The 20,426-nt window shown below is 38.2% G+C and overlaps 1 protein-coding gene across 1 annotated transcript; it reads left to right on the top strand.

The window, feature by feature from the left end:
- The first annotated feature begins 7,191 nt into the window (after positions 1-7,191).
- On the top strand, positions 7,192-13,200 carry mge (translocase of outer mitochondrial membrane 22 homolog mge). Its single transcript, XM_071689007.1, has 4 exons — positions 7,192-7,534; positions 9,648-9,759; positions 11,123-11,250; positions 12,233-13,200. The coding sequence occupies exons 1-4, from the start codon at positions 7,298-7,300 to the stop codon at positions 12,308-12,310; spliced, it is 555 nt and encodes a 184-aa protein (XP_071545108.1). The 5' UTR covers positions 7,192-7,297; the 3' UTR covers positions 12,311-13,200.
- The last annotated feature ends 7,226 nt before the right edge of the window (positions 13,201-20,426 follow it).

The following is a 20,426-nucleotide window of genomic DNA, read 5'->3' as shown; positions in this document are numbered from 1 at the left end:
CAAAGTGCAGCAAAGAACACTTGGGCATTCACAGACTATTTTTTCCTTAGATATGTGGATACGTTAATGAAAGAATGCAAGAAATCATTCTTTATGGATGAAATGAACACTTGCTCATATGTTTTTATTTATTATATTTGATCACTGTTTCCGTTGCTAGCGAGGTAGTGCTAGGAAACAGATGAAAGAACGTCCCATGCACTCATATACACATATATATACATAAATGCCCATATACATACATATACATATTCATACTTGCTTGCCTTCATCCATTCCTGGCACTACCCTGTCCCATAGGAATCAGGATCGCTACTTCCTGTTTCCATGAGGTTGTGACCATATGTATTGAATAATAAAAATTTTCCCTCATTACCATTTGGGTGATGTACAAACTTTTGTCTCATAATTTATTTCCCACACCTGTGAATGGCACTCCTTTTGTTATGCCTCTAAATACAGCTTCTTATTTTGTAAACACATAATATGTAAGTGGTATTCTCATCTACAAAGTCTATCATGATAGGGCAAAGAAACAAAAAGTTGTCAGACAACCTTATAGCTGACCAGCTAAGGTTTTACTTCCTCAAGCAGTTCATTTAGCAACTTTCTTCAGTCTACATTCCATCACCTTCCTCAGTTATAGAGAGATGACATTACAGTCCCATGGCAACACCATGACACTACTCAAGCAGTAACAAACATACAACGGTATATCACACAGTTACAACACTTGCAACACTGGATTCCCTCAGAAATCCAGTGTAACTCTCTCAACCCTTGAATCCAACTTGTACCACTCCTGTAATCTTGGATGGTCATCAACTTACAGTCAGCAGAGCTTTAACCACACAGGCTATTAACAAATAAATACTCTCAAAACACTTTGGATTGGGAAACATCCTATTGTGTGCTCTACACTCTGAACTGTGCCTCACATGGCCACCCTGTCAAAAGCCTACCAAACAAAACTGTAAACCACAGGAGTAATGTTTTCAGAATTTCACGAGCCATGCCATAACAAAAACCATGCAACACTTGCATGAAACAAGAAATACTTCCAATTAGTACACTCTCATTTCATTGTCTTCTGCATTCAGTTTTCTGCAATATCATATAGACCCCCCATCCAAAGCACACCATCAACCCTGGAGTAGAAACAAAAATCTTACCCATGCTTCATACTTCTGTAACTTGTTATCTGTTCCCAACAAATACTACACTGTTAAAACATATACATCTAGTAATGACTTAATAAACACTAAAGAACCTCTCTCCCAACCCAGTCTTAGGTTTCATGGCACAACCACCCAAAACTGCATAAGAGGTACACTTTCTCGTCTGCACTGTCCACACCATCCATACACACAACTTTATCGCATTTCTGAACTCGTGTTCCTGCTCAGTGGATGTGACCAGCTTCTTGAATATAGCAGTATCCCTGCAGAAGGAAATCCTGGGGCAGGAAAGTAAGTATTGGTGTGTCACTTCGATTGCTGCAGGTGATTTTACATAGAAAATACATAATATACAGATTGTAGGGCATGTAGATTAATATACATTTGCCTCTTCCCAAGTTCAGTGTTGTAGCAACTCAGTATTCCATTGGAAAGGCAGGGATAATGAAAACACCTCATGCAGTATTATACATCTAGGCTTTGGCAGCTTCTCTAGCTGTTTTAGAGGTCCAAACACTCTGTATCAACTGTTTTTCAGACAATATTAGGTTGTACGTTGGCTGATATTCAGTTACCTCATTGATGCTATAAAAAAATTAGATGCAGTGTTTGTTTTAACATGCAAGTAAGCGATTTTCATTGGAATAATTTAACATTATTTTATCCTAATCTATAAAATGCATAGACTTTAAGATTTTTGCATATGAGAAGCCATGTGAGTAGCACAAGCTAATAATCTGGAATCTTTAGTTGAATGCATATTGTAAAGATAAAGTGATATCTATGTTTTGCATATATGTCAGTATAATAACAATGTCAGGGGCAAATTTGATCTAAATTCAGAATTCATGGTGTCATATATTGCTTGGGAGTAAGCTGCTGGCTGATCTTGTGTATCAAAGTTACACCAGCTTAATTCCTCTTTTTATCTGAATACTCTGTTTGTATTTGATTGTCTATCCTGCCAATTCCCTGAGGTGGGTCAGGTATATTTACAGCCTCACATATCACTCATAAATATCCTCATCTGATGACCTATGTGTTTGCAGTGTACTGATAAGGAAATTTATCTTTCTTATGTGAGCTGAAAAAATGAAAAATTACTCATTAAGGTGTTATCAGTAATAGACATTGATACTAACTTTAAAAAGCAGTTACAGGATATGTCACAATGATTTAATACATTTATGATTATATACTTAACAAATAAGAGTTGCATGATATTAAATATACACCTGGAAAATTGTGTGAAAATCAATAGGATGGAGAAGAGAAATCTAAGAACAGAAAAATTGAGAAATCAAGAAAACTGCAAAAAGACAAAAACCTAAAGGATAAGACAGGAATAATATAGTTTCCCCACCATCATTACAGCAATGTTAGTAGATGGTGATGAATGGTAGGCCAACACCACATGTATAGTTCCAGCTACACTCAGCAAAGATGTCCAACAACGTTGTTTTTCTTGTAAACAGGGCCAGCCCTAGCCTTTTGGAGCTCCCATGCCGAGTATGTTTCATAGGTCCCTCCACCCCTCAGACTCCAACCTAAATCATGAGCTCTAGGGGGGACCAGGGATATGCCATGGAAAATGGTATTTTGTTCAGGCAGTGTTCTGCATTGGTGGAATACATAATCCACAGGCACCACCACCCACGCCAAGTCATCAAAAGCTTAGGGACTGCACTTGTCTGGATTCCACAGCTTCATGCCTGTAAGAGCTACAGGTTAACTTGATTTTTTCTTTAATATTGCATTTTTTGATGTAACCCAAACCTTGTTACCTTTACTATCAGTAAGAGTAGAAACTTTGCTTGTTATTAGTTTATTACTGTGCTTTTTTACTTCTGTGGATGTAAATACACAATCGTGATATTTTCTATAATGAACTACAGAGAAGTATCTTTAGAACATTAGTAAGAGAAGCCCATTGTATATGTACCAAGAAGGAACATGCGACTTGTAATCCACAATTTTGAGTATTACTGTTGCACAATCAAATGGGAAAACTCATCCAAAGGTTCATATTTTTATGCTTGATCACAGAAATTGACTACATTAAGTGTGGGATGATATAATGCAAGCCTGAGGCAAAAGTAATGGGTACTGGACTGTGCATTAAAGTTGGGTGATGAAGAGTGAAAAGTTGCCTGAAATATGGATAGGAATTTCCGATGCTCCAAATTGTTCTCATGTTAGTGCACTTGAAGATGTTAAACATGATGTGTGTGAAAGCAGTGGGTTATACTGGTTAATGAGTATTTTCATGGCAAGGATAACTAACATGTAATATGAGGACAGTAATTACTGCAGTGAGTATAGCCGAATAATGGCAACACTAAATGGATGAACCAGTTCTGAAATGAATAACAAATGAATTGATATGAACAGAATTTTGATCTGAGGGAACCATCAGGCAGTTGATAGTACGAGTTTCCTTCTGTGGTATACAGCATGTGGGCCTCTATATTCAGGAAGCATAATTTTTCCTGAACCAGTTGGGAACCTTTATGAAGTACAGTTTGATTATTCTATTTTTTCAGGTTTACCATTATTGTAATATGTGCCATGTCAAGGTGGCTCGGGTGAGGAAGGCAGAGGGACTGAGAGAAACAGCATTTCCATAAGTGGTGCCAAGTTATTATTGTTGCAACAATACAGAATTGCTCCTTAATCCCGTACATCATGAAGAGTCCCTTTAAAAGAAATGTAACTGCCTGCTTTGAAAGCAATAAATACTACAAATATGTCATATAATGAAAATATAATTTCCATATTAATGAAATAATCATCATTACATCTTTCCCGTAATCAAAACAAAATAAAAAATAAAGTGAAATAACACACCAAGTAAACTGCACTACATTACTTATAGATATGCAAAGTACAAAGATTACTTTTATGTCATAAATAGATAGATCTAACCTCTTAGAGGATTTTACTAGTCTATCTGTAGATGTTCTAACCTCACTGGAATCATCCTTACTCCTCTTTGGTTACCTTCCCCATTTGTGTCCACTGCACTTGTCACTTCTTCCAGTTCAGCTCGTCTACTGTTGATTCCCGATGTCACAGCACCTTCTCCTTCATGACATATCAGTTACTTCATCTTTGTAGCCACTGGCATGTTTTAGAGAATTTGGGATTTCTGCTGTCTTATGCAGTTACTGCCTGTTTCTCCTGTGTATCTGACCATCGCTATTCTTAACCAAATATGATCTAGGAACAACCATTATACCCTATTTTAACTTTATTTGTCATAATTGATTTTAACGACACTGCCCTATTTTAATTCAGGCAATAGCTTAGAGCTTCTATCATAATGAAGTTTCTACCTATCTTGTGAGTCGAAGTAGATGTCGGATAATGGGTCCTCTGTCTCCGGTTGTAACAAGGCTTCAGAAGGAGAGTGAGGTTTGTGTTCTCCTACCAAATAGTAACTGACTGGGGCTTGCTGTCCCCACCACAGGAGTATTTCTACAATCCAGCACACTTAGATAAGGATCCTTGTCCTCTTTGGCTGCCTTCCTCATCAGCTTCCTTACTGTCTGTACACTTTTTTCCAGCCAGGCCATTACTTCTTTAAATTCTAATCTGTGAACTGTGGGCCACTGTCACAGTGAATAGTCAGGTATTCCATGCCCAGCATAATGATAAAGGATTTAACATTAGTACTGGAATGAGTATTTTCTAACAAGTCAAACTCATAATATTTGCTGTAGTAATCAATAAGCAACCGGTACGTCTTCCCTTTCATCTAAAATCAGCAAGTTTTTGCCAAGGGAATTGTGGTACTTCATGGGGCATCAATGATTCCCTATAAGCATCGCAGGTGTCACAATCAGGTCCTTAAGTTCAGCCCCATTCTAGGCCAGTACACATAATCTCTCTGTCCTTCGTTACATTTCTATACGTTGATGAGATTTTGGGATGTGTTTGAGGAACTTACTTTTTAGTTCCTTTGGCACATTAATAATTCGGTTCATTTTATGCAGCATTCCATCTACATAACTTATCTTTGTAATTCCAAAAGGTATGGGTTTCTATTTGAGAGTGTCTCTTACAATGAGGCCATCCCTATAATGTGAAGTCTTCAAGTGTCTGCAATACTCTATCTTCCTTAGTCCTATTTCTATGAACCTCCAAGCCTATACCTGCAGTGTCAAGATGTTCAACAGTTACTAGATTTAATTGAACCTGTGTAACATCATTCTGGAGTCTGAGAAGCATTTTCTGTAACCTAGGAGGAGCAGATGACAAGGACTTGTTGAAAATACTCTTCTAAGGGTTTATGATCAGTCTCTACAACTACCTTACTTCTCAGCTCTTGCCACCAACCTTCCTCCCTCTCACACATGTGGCTCGAGACGTCGGCCCACCTGACACGAGACGTCGGCGCACCTGACACGAGACGTCGGCGCACCTGACACGAGACGTCGGCGCACCTGACACCAGACGTCGGCACACCTGACACCAGACGTCGGCACACCTGACACCAGACGTCGACCCACCTGACACGAGACGTCGACCCACCTGACACCAGACGTCGGCACACCTGACACCAGACGTCGGCACACCTGACACCATGTAATATGTGCCATGTCAAGGTGGCTTTAGGGTCACAGACTCAAAGGGTGTTGAGGGATTGAAAGTGTGTTTACACTAATGCCGCTAAGTTATTGTTATTGTTCCATCAATACACATTCGCACCTTAATCCCGTGCATCATGACAAGTCTCTTAAGATAAAAATAAATATATTATAATTTGTTAAAAAAAAATATATGCGTGTTTGATGATATTAGAAAAAAATGGAATGATAGTATCTAATTTGTAGGGGACTCTTTAGTGTGGGGACAGAGTTATTTATATCTACCTCCCTTTGCTTCATTGCAAATATCCATAGATTATGTGTAAGAAGATATTCAAATTATGTGCAAGTAAATGTGAGGTCGTAGTTTTTAACTACCATTAGATATTACGTTACACTAAGACAGACCATCTTCCAAAAACCGAGTGTAGGTATTTGGAAGTGATAATCAAAGGGGATGGCATAAGGAAAACCCAAGAACCGCTATATAGATATCTTAACAGAGAAATTATTTAAGTGAAAATTATGCAAGAAACCTTCCTGCTGGAGAACATGTTCCAGATATATGTATTCATTTGTCTTAGTAGTTTCCCTTCGTAAAGGCGAGTTAGATTTGAAACTAGAAAAGAGATATGGAGGTTACATTGTGGACCTTGTGTATGAACCGAGGGAGGAAACACGGTAAAGAGTATATTACTTGAAGGAAATGAGTGCTCATGGAGGTACATGGATAATTAGAAAGATGAGAGTACTGTATGTGATGAGTTTGGATGGTACAAAATGTAATGCCAGGGATAAGGTGAACGGATGTCATGTGAGGTGGACTTCACTTGAAACTGGTAGGAGGTTGGTAATTAATGGTTTACGGTTGAAAGAAAGTGTATCTGCAATGATAATATCTGTTCCTTGGAAAGCTCGGATTATAGTGAGTTGTAAAGACACTTGGTAACTTTACGGGAAATACATTTAAAGGAGAAAATTGAAAAGAACAGCGCGATAGTGTTGAAGGAACAGAAAAATGTATGTAATGTAGTTTCAGAATTTTAGATTTTTTATTTTAATTGCAGAACAACTGCATCTGAACCAATGTTGCTTTCATGAAAAAAAGTATAAACTTGCTAACTCTACCTCTCCACGTGAGGTGATTACGTAGTATTTTTAATCAATGACAATAAATTTATTGTACTCAATATAATCTAGCGTTCATATAAAAAAAAAAAAAAAAGGGGGCTCTAAATATCATATTTCCGTGTCATATTGCCTTTGTATGAATTTGTCAGCACCGGTACAAAAATCGGATGTTTGATTTTATTAACCCACCAAAAACATTGATTTATTTTCTTTATGGTAAGCAATAATCCTTTATATGTAGTATTAACAGAGGGATGTACGATAAGTCGTTTATGTAACCTGGTAACCAGACTTCACAGCAGCAGAAGGCATCGAGCCTGTGTTGGATAACGGGATAGTCACAGACGGTGTAGGTTGGGGATTTCAGTGAGAGTTCTCGTTACACATTAAATAACCGCAATGGCTACTTTAATAGAGCTGACGGACCAGGACAGTGGGCTAGGGAGTAACGAAGCCACGCCGGAGAGCCAGAACTTGAGTCCCACAACGCAGGAGAAGGCTGCCAAGGTGGTTGGCGAGGCTGTGGAGGCGGCAGCAGCCCAGGTGGAGGCAGCGGCACCAGACAAGGATAAGGCAGACGGAGCTGTGGCCTCAGGTGTCCTGGCCAAGGACGTGTTAGAGGAGGACGATGACGAGGTGAGTTCAGTGTCGGTCAAGTCTATTCATCTGCCCGTGGTGGTCTGAAAAACGGTAACCTTCAGTTTAAGGAAGATTGTTTGGTCTTGGATTGATTGTGTGGCCGACTATGAAGTAATGGGGGTCATTTCCATTTACGAAGGTGTTTATAAGTTATATATAAACGGACGCCATCAAATTAGGTGTAATATGATGGAATTTTGTTTGGAATGGGTGGATGTAGAGATTGAAATACGAGTAGGGAGCTCGTGATTGTGAACAACCGTCATCCCCCAACTGGTAAGTCTTCAGTGGGGAGGGCTGTGAAGTTCATGGAAAATGGTGTAGGGTTAAGGTAAATTTTCATGAGACAGACGTGAGTTTTCTGGGATTGTGATCTGTGTTTTGCTTTAATTGAATAATTATTGCCATAGGAAAGAGTCCTTAAAGACAGGGGTTTTCCATTTTTATCACTTAAGATTTATCATTTGATATTAAATAAAGCGTCAGTGGTAGGGTTGTAAGGGAGAGGGAAAATGTGGGGTTAAATGATACATGAAATGTTGATTAATATGGTAACATAAGGTTAGCCTGGCTGTTTTGAAACTTCATATGTATTGTGGGCTTTGTTATTTGTGAAATATTGTTATAAGGACGTATTCTTAAATGTCTTGTTCATTTGGTGTTGAATTAGGAAGTCCAAATGGCCTTAGAGGAATCTAAGCCAGTGTGTGTGGACTAGATCTCATAAGCATGATTTTTAGCCACAACTCTATATACAGAAACGAACTCATCTAACTTAGTTGCATTGGTGAAATGTCCTAGAACATTAGAATATGATATTGTGACACCATAGGCATGCCTCCTGTTTGTTGTCTGTTAGGTGTATTTGAATGAAATTGTTAGAAGTGCATTACGTACTGCTCTTCATTTTGATTTTTTTTTACCCCCACAATTTCCTTATACTTCAGACCATTGGCCACGTTACCAAAATTTTATTTTAATGGAGTTTGAGGTTAAAGACGAAAGGTGCACATTTTGTATGAATTTTTCTCATTGTAAGGAATACAGCAGCACCAGTTTGATTTAATTCTGTCGTCTGGTGTCTGTCGCATAAAATTATACCATTTTCTTTATCTCCTCTCATGTGTGTTTACTATTTCCACTATAACAGTTAGGGAGCTTTCAGAATAGACGATTGAGCCTTTGATGAAAAACTATCATCAGTTTGCTCTTTCTTCTTCTCCTAGTTTTGGAAAGTAATACAGGAGGGAAAGATTTCTAGGCATGCACTTCTGCCCTTCATAGTTGTCTTCTGTGACACGCAGAAGACATGTGGGCCATATTTTAACCAGTTTTTTGTAATATGTGGTATAGTGAACATTGCTTGGCATCCAAGATTTACATTTATTTTAATTGTTATACTGAAAATATGATGTGTCCCACCTCAGTGTGAAGACTGCAATGAAGGCATTTTGGTACACTTGGATGCACACACTGCCCAAAAGACTATGAAATCACTAATAATTTTTGAGCCATCTTGGAATTAACTTTGGAATATCATCAATTGTCCTTTTTTTATGGTATCTAGTAGTCAGCCAACAACCAAGGAGATACATTTCCTACACTGCCCACCTTGGTATCAGGAGGGTTAGTGACAGCTGCTTGGTGAGCCAGAACTTCATTGGTTGTCAGGTTGCACTCCTCTAACCCAGATAGCTGTCTTTTATTTCTGCTTTGTTCACACATGGACTACAGGCATTTTGTCATCAAAAATACAATCTCTCCTTAATTATATTCTATCGTGGAGATTCCCTTTCTTTCCAAGCCATGTTTAATTTTTGGTCTGTAAGTATTTACAGCATTTTATTTTGTATTTCAAGAGTTTTTCCATATTGTTTTGATGATGTTTTAAGCATTTGGTAATGTTAAAGTTATATGAAAAATTGAAACAATCCTAAACAGTACAAGTTAAAGTTCCCCTTATTTTATAGTTTACTTGGAGTGAGAAAGTATATGCAAAGGAAAATGCTGATGTGGGAAACAGCGATTAAGTATATTAGATAGATAGATATTGTCATTTTTTGACAGTTTTGGTAACTATATGATGTTTCACAGCCGTGTGATTTTCCAGGATGTTGATGAAAGCCTTTTGGAGAGAATATGGGGTTTAACAGAGATGTTCCCCGAACGTCTTCGCTCTACCAGCGCCAATACCGTTTCATCTTCTATTAATTTGGTGAAAGGTAAGTTTATCCATTAAAAGGAAGAATAATTTTCACATAAGATGTTAATCTTTGAGGTCCTTCAATATTTTTGTTTCATTTGTCTCTTTTACACAGATTTTGAAGATAAGGTTTTTCACATATCCTCTTAAGACAGTCAAGACAGTAGCGAGGTAATAAGCTGCACCTCAAAAAAAAAAAGAAAAAAAAAAGATCCAGTAACAGACATCTGGTTAACATGGGCTGCCCAGCTACTGCTGGCCAAGTTGAAACAAATATTGGTCCCCACCTCCCACTCTCTTTCCTAACCTGGGTTCATGCACAAGCCTTGGGCTCTTTTCCGAGTAGTAGCTTGTTATTATTAACCTGTCGATACAGGACCCAAACTCCTTGGGAAAAGTTCCTGTGTTTCCAAAAATCATAATAAATCATGAATATAACATATTGAAAAGAAATGAAAGAAAGTGACTCATTACTCATACAAAGGATCACGCATGTTGATTTTTATGCATGTTATTGGTTATATTCATGCAACATGGCACCTCCATAAAGAAGCCTAAAGTAATATTGACAGTGAATTTGAAATCACCAAGCCACCACAGAGTTGTAAGTTTGATCTTTTTATCAGATGTGTGAATTAATGTAGGTTATGCTTGAAAGAATTAAAAACTCTGATTCAATCTGAATTTGTGGATTTTAGGAAGACAAGAGTGAGACATGTTTGACTGAGGAACTGTTATAAAGGAGAAAGCAGTGTGGGTTTAATGTGAAAATTAAAAACATGGATTTAAGATCGTATGGTTCACCAAGAGGGGTCACGTATAAAATTGCATGTACAGATTTGTTGGTCACGGTTTCTTCTGCATTAGGTGAAAAAAGGTACCTTAATGGATGTTTAAAATGCATTCCATTTTTTTCTTAGACTTTATACTATGAGGTCCCTTTTGTGTTGATTTACTGTTTTGTACATGCAGATTTTTAGGAACATATCCCTCACAAAAAAGGGGTGTAAAGTTGTTAGCATTTTTCCAGTTTTGTTTAGGACAATAATTCTTTACCCTTTTCTCTTTGCATTTATTCCCTTCAAGATACATTTTCTTTGTTTATTCATGGCCATATTCTTCTAAGAAATACAGATATGAGTGTGGAGTAAAAGTAAGATTGAAGGTATTCCGTGAAAATTGACTCTTAAAAGAATTACAGAGGTGATGCTGAAGAGAGAGAGGTGGGAGGGGAGGATGTTTGGATGACAAAGTGGTCTATCCTGTAAAATTTGTGTGCCAAAATGATGGTTGTGTTGCTGAGTAGTGTATATGACCTGATGAAAATTATTTGACAGAACACATTGTTTTGATATTTACAGTAGCTTCTTATTCCCATCCAGGTTCATATGAATTGGCCCGACAAGTGGTATGGGTAGCAGTCAGCACGTCTGTCATTCTGTTTGCTCCTGTGATGTTTGAGCTAGAAAGGCTTAATGTGGAAGAGATGATGAAGCAGGATAGGAATAGGGTAAGTTCTGACTAAAGGACTATTAAGTAGGGATATGTATCTTAATATATTTACCCTTAAACACTGGTGGTCATCAGGTGCAACAATTTTGAAGGACCTGCTGATAATCTGAAATTTATATAGCATCTATGTTACTTAAGGTCACTAGTTGATTGTTACAGAGACTAATTCATTTTGTTGGGTAAATGTACATAGATATGTGTAACAATATAATTACATAAATAGTGATAAGTGCCTTGTAATGAACGTGGATTGTGAGGCTTATCCCCACCATCTCTGCTGGGGGCAGTTATTCATTATCTTGAGGAATATGTTATGGCAGTAAGTGTGATCTTTTTGGTGTACTTTTCGTTTATGTGTACAAGTACAGTAATTATCTCTTAATTAGAGTTCTGTCATTTTTTTATTTGAATAAGAGCCTCCAAAATCTCCATTCATCCATCCACCTACCTGCCTGCTCCAAGTACTGTGTTATCAATTAACCTTTTGCTGTAAAGGAGCCCACATTGTCGTTCTGTGTCCAAATCAGCTTTGAAGCCACACAAATTCCGTAAAAGTTTTACTTTATAATTATAGAAATAATCATGTATATACAGAATGTGTGCATCTCCATGGAAATCAACTATCAGTCTCTTTAAACTCGACATACATGAATCCATTCTGAACCTTCCTGTTACCCTGAATGGTTAACCACCCCCCTTCAACAAAGTATTAAGCACATGAAGCACATGACACATTCACATCCCACATCACATTCATTGTCAGAATCAAAGTAAGTGCCCTTAGAACATTTGCCAGCACCAGTTTTGAATGGGAAAAATAATCCTTTGTTTTACCCTAAGCAACATCTCATCTGCCTGGTTACTAAACCTTCCAAAAGCAGACTTACAAACCACATAGAATTGAGCACTTATGATTTTGCCAGACCTTATGTGAAACTATATAAATGACCTCAATGTTATTTAATGCTTTTTCTTTTCAGCTTGTGTTAGGTCCTGGATCTGCCATGTCAGGGTCTCCTGCTGCTCCAGGACTTATGCCTCCACCTCCAACACGATAATTTAGTTTTTGATATTTCCATTTAAATGCCACCTTCATTTTTCATTACTGCTTCTTTGTAAAGATATCATTGATGATATTCCACTCTAATTGACATTCTTTAGCAGTGTAAGTATCACACAAACTTGTCTAAAATTTGGAATGACCTTGGTCAATACAAAGACTGTAATGGTGTTGAAGGTTTTCTGGTATTTTATGCATCGCTAGTATAATGGCTAGATTAAAATGTGCATATAGTTATCAAAATATTGTTATTACATGATTTAATCATCTGAAAGTTACTTAATGAATACTTATCTGTAATGTATTTATATATAGATATATACAGTATATGAATATATTGTAGATGTATGAAATGTAATTATACTAAAAGTAGTTTTTCGTCTGCTTAAAGAGAATATGAGAATGTAAGTAGACATTTCTGTCATATCAGTTGTATACATACAAACTATATACAGTATGATTAGTATTCAGGTCATTGGTTTGAATGGGCAGTTATAATAAATTTGTACATATGTGAATAAGACTTAACTATTTTAAGATGGGAAAACGATGATTGGTTTGTGTGAATTTTTTTGTAGAGAATTGTATATAAAAGTAATGATTGATAGAACAGCACTAGAATTTTTTCTGTATGGTCTGTGAAACAAAAGTTGTTTGTTAGATGGATACTTATGGTGATGTTATGATGATGGTAATGTCTGACCACATAGGCAACTGAAAATAATAGGCTCTTGGTAAATTTTGGTTTAACTAAGGTTGGCAGAGCTTGATTTTTTTTTATTGCCATGTTTTGTGGTTAAAGACATTGTCAGTTGTGTTTTAGATTTCATGTAATTACTGTTGACCAAATGTTGTGTATCCTTTGAAAATAGTAATTTTTTCTACTGATTTGGTTTTCTTAATGACACCAAATTACATATATATACATCATTTGCATGTTCAGGCTATGGCAGGCTTACAGATGGAATCTTCAGTTAAAGTTTTGATGGCAAACTGTTGTTGTGCAACTTTGTATATAATTTTTTGGTTTTATGATTTTAATGAACTGAAAAAAACCATGTTTGAAGGGACTGAAGGTTTCCCTCACATATATATAAGGGAGAAAGAGTACTTCTTACGTATTCCCTGCGTGTCGTAGAAGGCAACTAAAAGGGGAGGGAGTGGGTGGCTGGAAATCTTCCCCTCTTTTTTTTTTTTTTTTTTTTTTTTTCCTAAAGAAGGAACAGAGAAGGGGGCCAGGTGAAGATATTCCCTCAAAGGCCCAGTCCTCTGTTCTTGACACTACCTCGCTAATGCAGGAAATGGCGAATAGTACGGAAATATTTATTGAATTATTTATTTATTTGTTTTCATTTATTTTGCTTTGTCGCTGTCTCCCGCGTTAGCAAGGTAGCGCAAGGAAACAGATGAAAGAATGGCCCAACCCACCCACATACACATGTATATACATACACGTCCCCACATGCAAATATACATACCTATACATCTCAATGTATACATATATATATACACTCACAGACATATACATATATACACATGTACATAATTCATGCTGTCTGCCTTTATTTATTCCCATCGCCACCTCGCCACACATGGAATAACAACCCCCTTCCCCCTCATGTGTGCGAGGTAGCGCTGGGAAAAGACAACAAAGGCCCCATTCGTTCACACTCAGTCTCTAGCTGTCATGTAATAAATGCACCGAAACCACAACTCCCTTTCCACATCATGGCCTCACAGAACTTTCCATGGTTTACCCCACACGCTTCACATGCCGTGGTTCAATCCATTGACAGCATGTTGACCCCGGTATACCACGTGGTTCCAATTCACTCTATTCCTTGCACGCCTTTCACCCTCCTGCATGTTCAGGCCCCGATCACTCAAAATCTTTTTCACTCCATCTTTCCACCTCCAATTTGGTCTCCCACTTCTCGTTCCCTCCACCTCTGACACATATATCCTCTTGGTCAATCTTTCCTCACTCATTCTCTCCACGTGACCAAACCATTTCAAAACACCCTCTTCTGCTTTCTCAACCACACTCTTTTTATTTCCACACATCTCTCTTACCCTTACACTACTTACTCGATCAAACCACCTCACATCACATATTGTCCTCAAACATCTCATTTCCAGCACATCCATCCTCCTCCACACAACTCTATCCATAGCCCATGCCTCGCAACCATACAACATTGCTGGAACCACTATTCCTTCAAACATACCCATTTTTGCTTTCCGAGATAATGTTCTCGACTTCTATACATTCTTCAAGGCTCCCAGAATTTTCGCCCCCTCCCCCACTCTATAATTCACTTCCGCTTCCATGGTTCCATCCGCTGCCAAATCCACTCCCAGATATCTAAAACACTTCACTTCCTCCAGTTTTTCTCCATTTAAACTTACCTCCCAATTGACTTGACCCTCCACCCTACTGTACCTAATAACCTTGCTCTTATTCACATTTACTCTCAACTTTCTTCTTTCACACACTTTACCAAACTCAGTCACCAGCTTCTGCAGTTTCTTACATGAATCAGCCACCAGCGCTGTATCATCAGCGAACAACAACTGACACTTCCCAAGCTCTCTCATCCACAACAGATTGCATACTTGCCCCTCTTTCCAAAACTCTTGCATTCACCTCCCTAACAACCCCATCCATAAATTAAACAACCATGGAGACATCACACACCCCAGCCGCAAACCTACATCCACTGAGAACCAATCACTTTCCTCTCTTCCTACACGTACACATGCCTTACATCCTCGATAAAAACTTTTCACTGCTTCTAACAACTTGCCTCCCACACCATATATTCTTAATACCTTCCACAGAGCATTCCTATCAACTCTATCATATGCCTTCTCCAGATCCATAAATGCTACATACAAATCCATTTGCTTTTCTAAGTATTTCTCACATACATTCTTCAAGGCAAACACCTGATCCACACATCCTCTACCACTTCTGAAACCACACTGCTCTTTCCCAATCCAATGCATATATATATATATATATGCATTGGAGGGGTTAGTCAGAAGTCAGGTAGCTTTGGAAGGAATGACAGATGGAGAAATGATAAAAGAAAAATTTGATACAACACAATTTAACTAAAGGATAGTATTGGGTTTGTGGATAGGTTGCTGACCATAATTAGTATTTTTATTTATGACTAAAAAGATGAATCCATATTAGGGGCGAAGGCAAGCCATAAATTTGTTAATGTTACAACTTCAAACAATAACTAGTACCAACTTTTCTTCATTATCCCATGTACTCCCTGTGTGTCGTTAAAGGGGAGGGAGTGGGGGGGCTGGAAATCCTCCCCTCCCCCCCCTTTTTTTTTCCCAAAACAAGGAATAGAGAAGGGGCCAAGTGAAGATATTCCCTCTAAGGCTCAGTCCTCTGTTCTTAACGCTACCTCGTTAACGTGGGATATGGCGAATATGTATGAAAAAAACCACGCCAAAATGAAGGTTATGTATATTTACTGGCTCATCATCAGGTCCCGTCAATTTGAGAGTCTACATGACATGCAGTGTCTGAGCCTGGGGTCAGTGAAGAGTACATCTGTTCATTATCTTGAGACAATTATTTTGAACATAGCAAAAATGATAGAGTATCCCCTGTGGTATTTAGATGGTTATGGAACAGCTGAGCTGAAAAAACATAGGTAAAGGATAATAGAACATTGTCTGGGATGCCATTAGTTGCTTCCCAACTCCTGCTCCACTTTTTATGGGCTGTGGATTTTTAGATAACCCAGACCACATACTTGCATTCAGTTTCCTTGAGAGACATTGCTGGTCACATCACATGACAAGAGGGAGAAGTAGTTGCATCAGTAATGACTGTGATGGAATAGAAAGGAAGGTATGCATTAAAGAACATAGATAAGAAGGAAAGTTCTAAAAAAACGATATAAACAATGCCCTGTGTCTTTGTGTTCCCTTGCTTTTTAGCTTATGCCATAGTATTCCTTTTCTTTTCTTTTTGTTTTCTGTGTATGCTTCTGTTTAATAGAATTTTAAGGTTTCTTGATTTCCATGATTTTAGTATTTAGTGTTTCCATAGGAACATGATTAAGATACAGATAATTTGCATTGCTATTTCCTATGAATCAGGAAGAAGGGAGCATTACCGTGGCAATGCAATCTAATCATACGAATTTATATAAAAGGAAATATTGAGCGTCATCTTAGAGCATACAAGTAATCAACACTGGATGTATACTTTATGTTGCCATAAAGTACTCCAATGATACAAAGTATGCTTGCTTATTAAAGTTAGACTGAAACATGACAAAAATGATATATATCAGGAGATACATCTTTACCTATTACAGATCTTTCTAAACTGCTTGCTTATCAACTCTAAACCACATTCAAAGACTGAATATGAATTATATTTGATCAATTCACCATATTTATTGATGAATAAGGCACAAAACTGCAGAATTAGATGCTGTTTGCCAAGAATTAACTCTTCTGTATCCCCCATCAGCGAGGTAGCGCCAGGTAGCAGACAAAGAATGGCCCATCAACTCGGGTAAACCATGGAAAGTTTTGTGGGGCCTGGATGTGGAAAGGGAGCTGTGGTTTTGGTGCATTATACATGACAGCTAGAGACTTAGCGTGAACAAATGTGGCCTGTGTTGTCTTTTCCTAGTGCTACCCCGCACATGTGCAGGGGGGGGGGTGTCATTTCATGTGTGGTGGGGTGGCGATGGGAATGAATAAAGGCAGCAAGTATGAATTATGTACATGTGTATATATGTATATGTTTGTGTATGTATGTATGTGTATATGTTGAAATGTATAGGTATGTATATGTGCATGTGTGGACATGTATGTATATACATGTGTATGTGGGTGGGTTACAGGGTGGGGGAGGGAGCAAAAGTTCTGGGAGCGTTGAAAAATGTGTGGGAGGCGAGAACATTATCTTGGAAAGCAAAAATGGGTATGTTTGAAGGAATAGTGGTTCCAACAATGTTATATGGTTGCAAGGCATGGGCTATAGATATTGTGCAGAGGAGGGTGGATGTGTTGGAAATGAGATGTTTGAGGACAATATGTGGGGGGAGGTGGTTTGATCGAATAAGTAATGAAAGTGTAAGAGAGATGTGTGGTAATAAAAAGAGTGTGGTTGAGAGAGCAGAAGAGGGTGTTTTGAAATGGTTTGGTCACATGGAGAGAATGAGTGAGGAAAAATTGACAAAGAGGATATATGTGTTAAAGGTGGAGGCAATGAGGAGAAGTGGGAGACCAAATTGAGGTGGAAAGATGGAGTAGAAAATATTTTGAGTGATTGGGGCCTGAACATGCAGGAGGGTGAAAGGCATGCAAGGAATAGAGTGAATTGGAACGATGCGGTATACCGGGGTAGACGTGTTATCAATGGATTGAACCAGGGTATGTGAAGCATCTGGGGTAAACCATGGAAAGTTTTGTGGGGCCTGGATGTGGAAAGTAGCTGTGGTTTCGGTGCATTATACATGACAGCTAGAGACTGATATATATATATATATATATATATATATATATATATATATATATATATATATATATATATATATATATATATATTATCCCTGGGGATAGGGGATTAAGAATACTTCCCACGTATTCCCTGCGTGTCGTAGAAGGCGACTAAAAGGGGAGGGAGCGTGGGGCTGGAAATCCTCTCCTCTCTTTTTTTTTTTTTTTTTTTTTTTTTTTTTTTTTTTTTTTTTAAGAAGGAACAGAGAATTGGGCCAGGTGAGGGTATTCCCTCAAAGGCCCAGTCCTCTGTTCTTAACGCTACCTCGCTAATGCGGGAAATGGCAAATAGTTTGAAAGAAAAAAGATATATATATATATATATTATATATATATATATATATATATATATATATATATATATATATATATATATATATATATATATTATCCCTGGGGATAGGGGATTAAGAGTACTTCCCACGTATTCCCTGCGTGTCGTAGAAGGCGACTAAAAGGGGAGGGAGCGGGGGGCTGGAAATCCTCCCCTCTCGTTGTTTTTTTTTTTTTTTTTTGTAATTTTCCAAAAGAAGGAACAGAGAATTGGGCCAGGTGAGGGTATTCCCTCAAAGGCCCAGTCCTCTGTTCTTAACGCTACCTCGCTAATGCGGGAAATGGCGAATAGTTTGAAAGAAAAAGAAAGATATATATATATATATATATATATATATATATATATATATATATATATATATATATATATTATTTTTTTTTTTATTATACTTTGTCGCTGTCTCCCGCGTTTGTGAGGTAGTGCAAGGAAACAGACGAAAGAAATGGTCCAACCCCCCTCCCCATACACATGTATATACATACGTCCACACACGCAAGTATACATACCTACACAGCTTTCCATGGTTTACCCCAGACGCTTCACATGCCTTGATTCAATCCACTGACAGCACGTCAACCCCGGTATACCACATCGCTCCAATTCACTCTATTCCTTGCCCTCCTTTCACCCTCCTGCATGTTCAGGCCCTGATCACACAAAATCTTTTTCACTCCATCTTTCCACCTCCAATTTGGTCTCCCTCTTCTCCTCGTTCCCTCCACCTCCGACACATATATCCTCTTGGTCAATCTTTCCTCACTCATTCTCTCCATGTGCCCAAACCACTTCAAAACACCCTCTTCTGCTCTCTCAACCACGCTCTTTTTATTTCCACACATCTCTCTTACCCTTACGTTACTCACTCGATCAAACCACCTCACACCACACATTGTCCTCAAACATCTCATTTCCAGCACATCCATCCTCCTGCGCACAACTCTATCCATAGCCCACGCCTCGCAACCATACAACATTGTTGGAACCACTATTCCTTCAAACATACCCATTTTTGCTTTCCGAGATAATGTTCTCGACTTCCACACATTCTTCAAGGCCCCCAGAATTTTCGCCCCCTCCCCCACCCTATGATCCACTTCCGCTTCCATGGTTCCATCCGCTGCCAGATCCACTCCCAGATATCTAAAACACTTCACTTCCTCCAGTTTTTCTCCATTCAAACTCACCTCCCAATTGACTTGACCCTCAACCCTACTGTACCTAATAACCTTGCTCTTATTCACATTTACTCTTAACTTTCTTCTTCAACACACTTTACCAAACTCAGTCACCAGCTTCTGCAGTTTCTCACATGAATCAGCCACCAGCGCTGTATCATCAGCGAACAACAACTGACTCACTTCCCAAGCTCTCTCATCCCCAACAGACTTCATACTTGCCCCTCTTTCCAAAACTCTTGCATTTACCTCCCTAACAACCCCATCCATAAACAAATTAAACAACCATGGAGACATCACACACCCCTGCCGCAAACCTACATTCACTGAGAACCAATCACTTTCCTCTCTTCCTACACGTACACATGCCTTACATCCTCGATAAAAACTTTTCACTGCTTCTAACAACTTTCCTCCCACACCATATATTCTTAATACCTTCCACAGAGCATCTCTATCAACTCTATCATATGCCTTCTCCAGATCCATAAATGCTACATACAAATCCATTTGCTTTTCTAAGTATTTCTCACATACATTCTTCAAAGCAAACACCTGATCCACACATCCTCTACCACTTCTGAAACCACACTGCTCTTCCCCAATCTGATGCTTTGTACATGCCTTATATATATATATATATATAAAATATAATGGGTGTACTTTAGTATGAACTCAAGGGAATAGAAAATATTAAACCAATCGAGATGCATTCTTACCGTTATTATTGAGATGCATGTATCTAATACAATATTGCCACGGCTCTGTGCATAAATGCAGGTTGTAAATTTCAAGTCCTCGAAAGACTGGCTCACTGCATTTAATGATTTTGCAGGAAGCCTTTGTACTTGAGATTTTTTGACACTATTGTTTCGTCTCTCATGATAGCATCATTTCTTACAATGTATGGCGTTACTACACCCAGTAATTCAGTGAGAGTTTCATCGTTCATACGTAGAAATTTCTTATAATCGTTGGGGAGATGAGAAGACAAGTTCTTTTAACAAAGCATCGTGAGAAAAATTTAGGCCTCTTTTTTGTGCTAGTCTGTCATCCAT

The sequence above is a fragment of the Panulirus ornatus genome, chromosome 46, assembly GCF_036320965.1.
Source record: "Panulirus ornatus isolate Po-2019 chromosome 46, ASM3632096v1, whole genome shotgun sequence".
Classification (NCBI taxonomy): Eukaryota; Metazoa; Arthropoda; class Malacostraca; order Decapoda; family Palinuridae; genus Panulirus; species Panulirus ornatus.
Note: the sequence above shows the minus strand (reverse complement) of the source record. Positions and strands in the feature narration are given on the sequence as shown.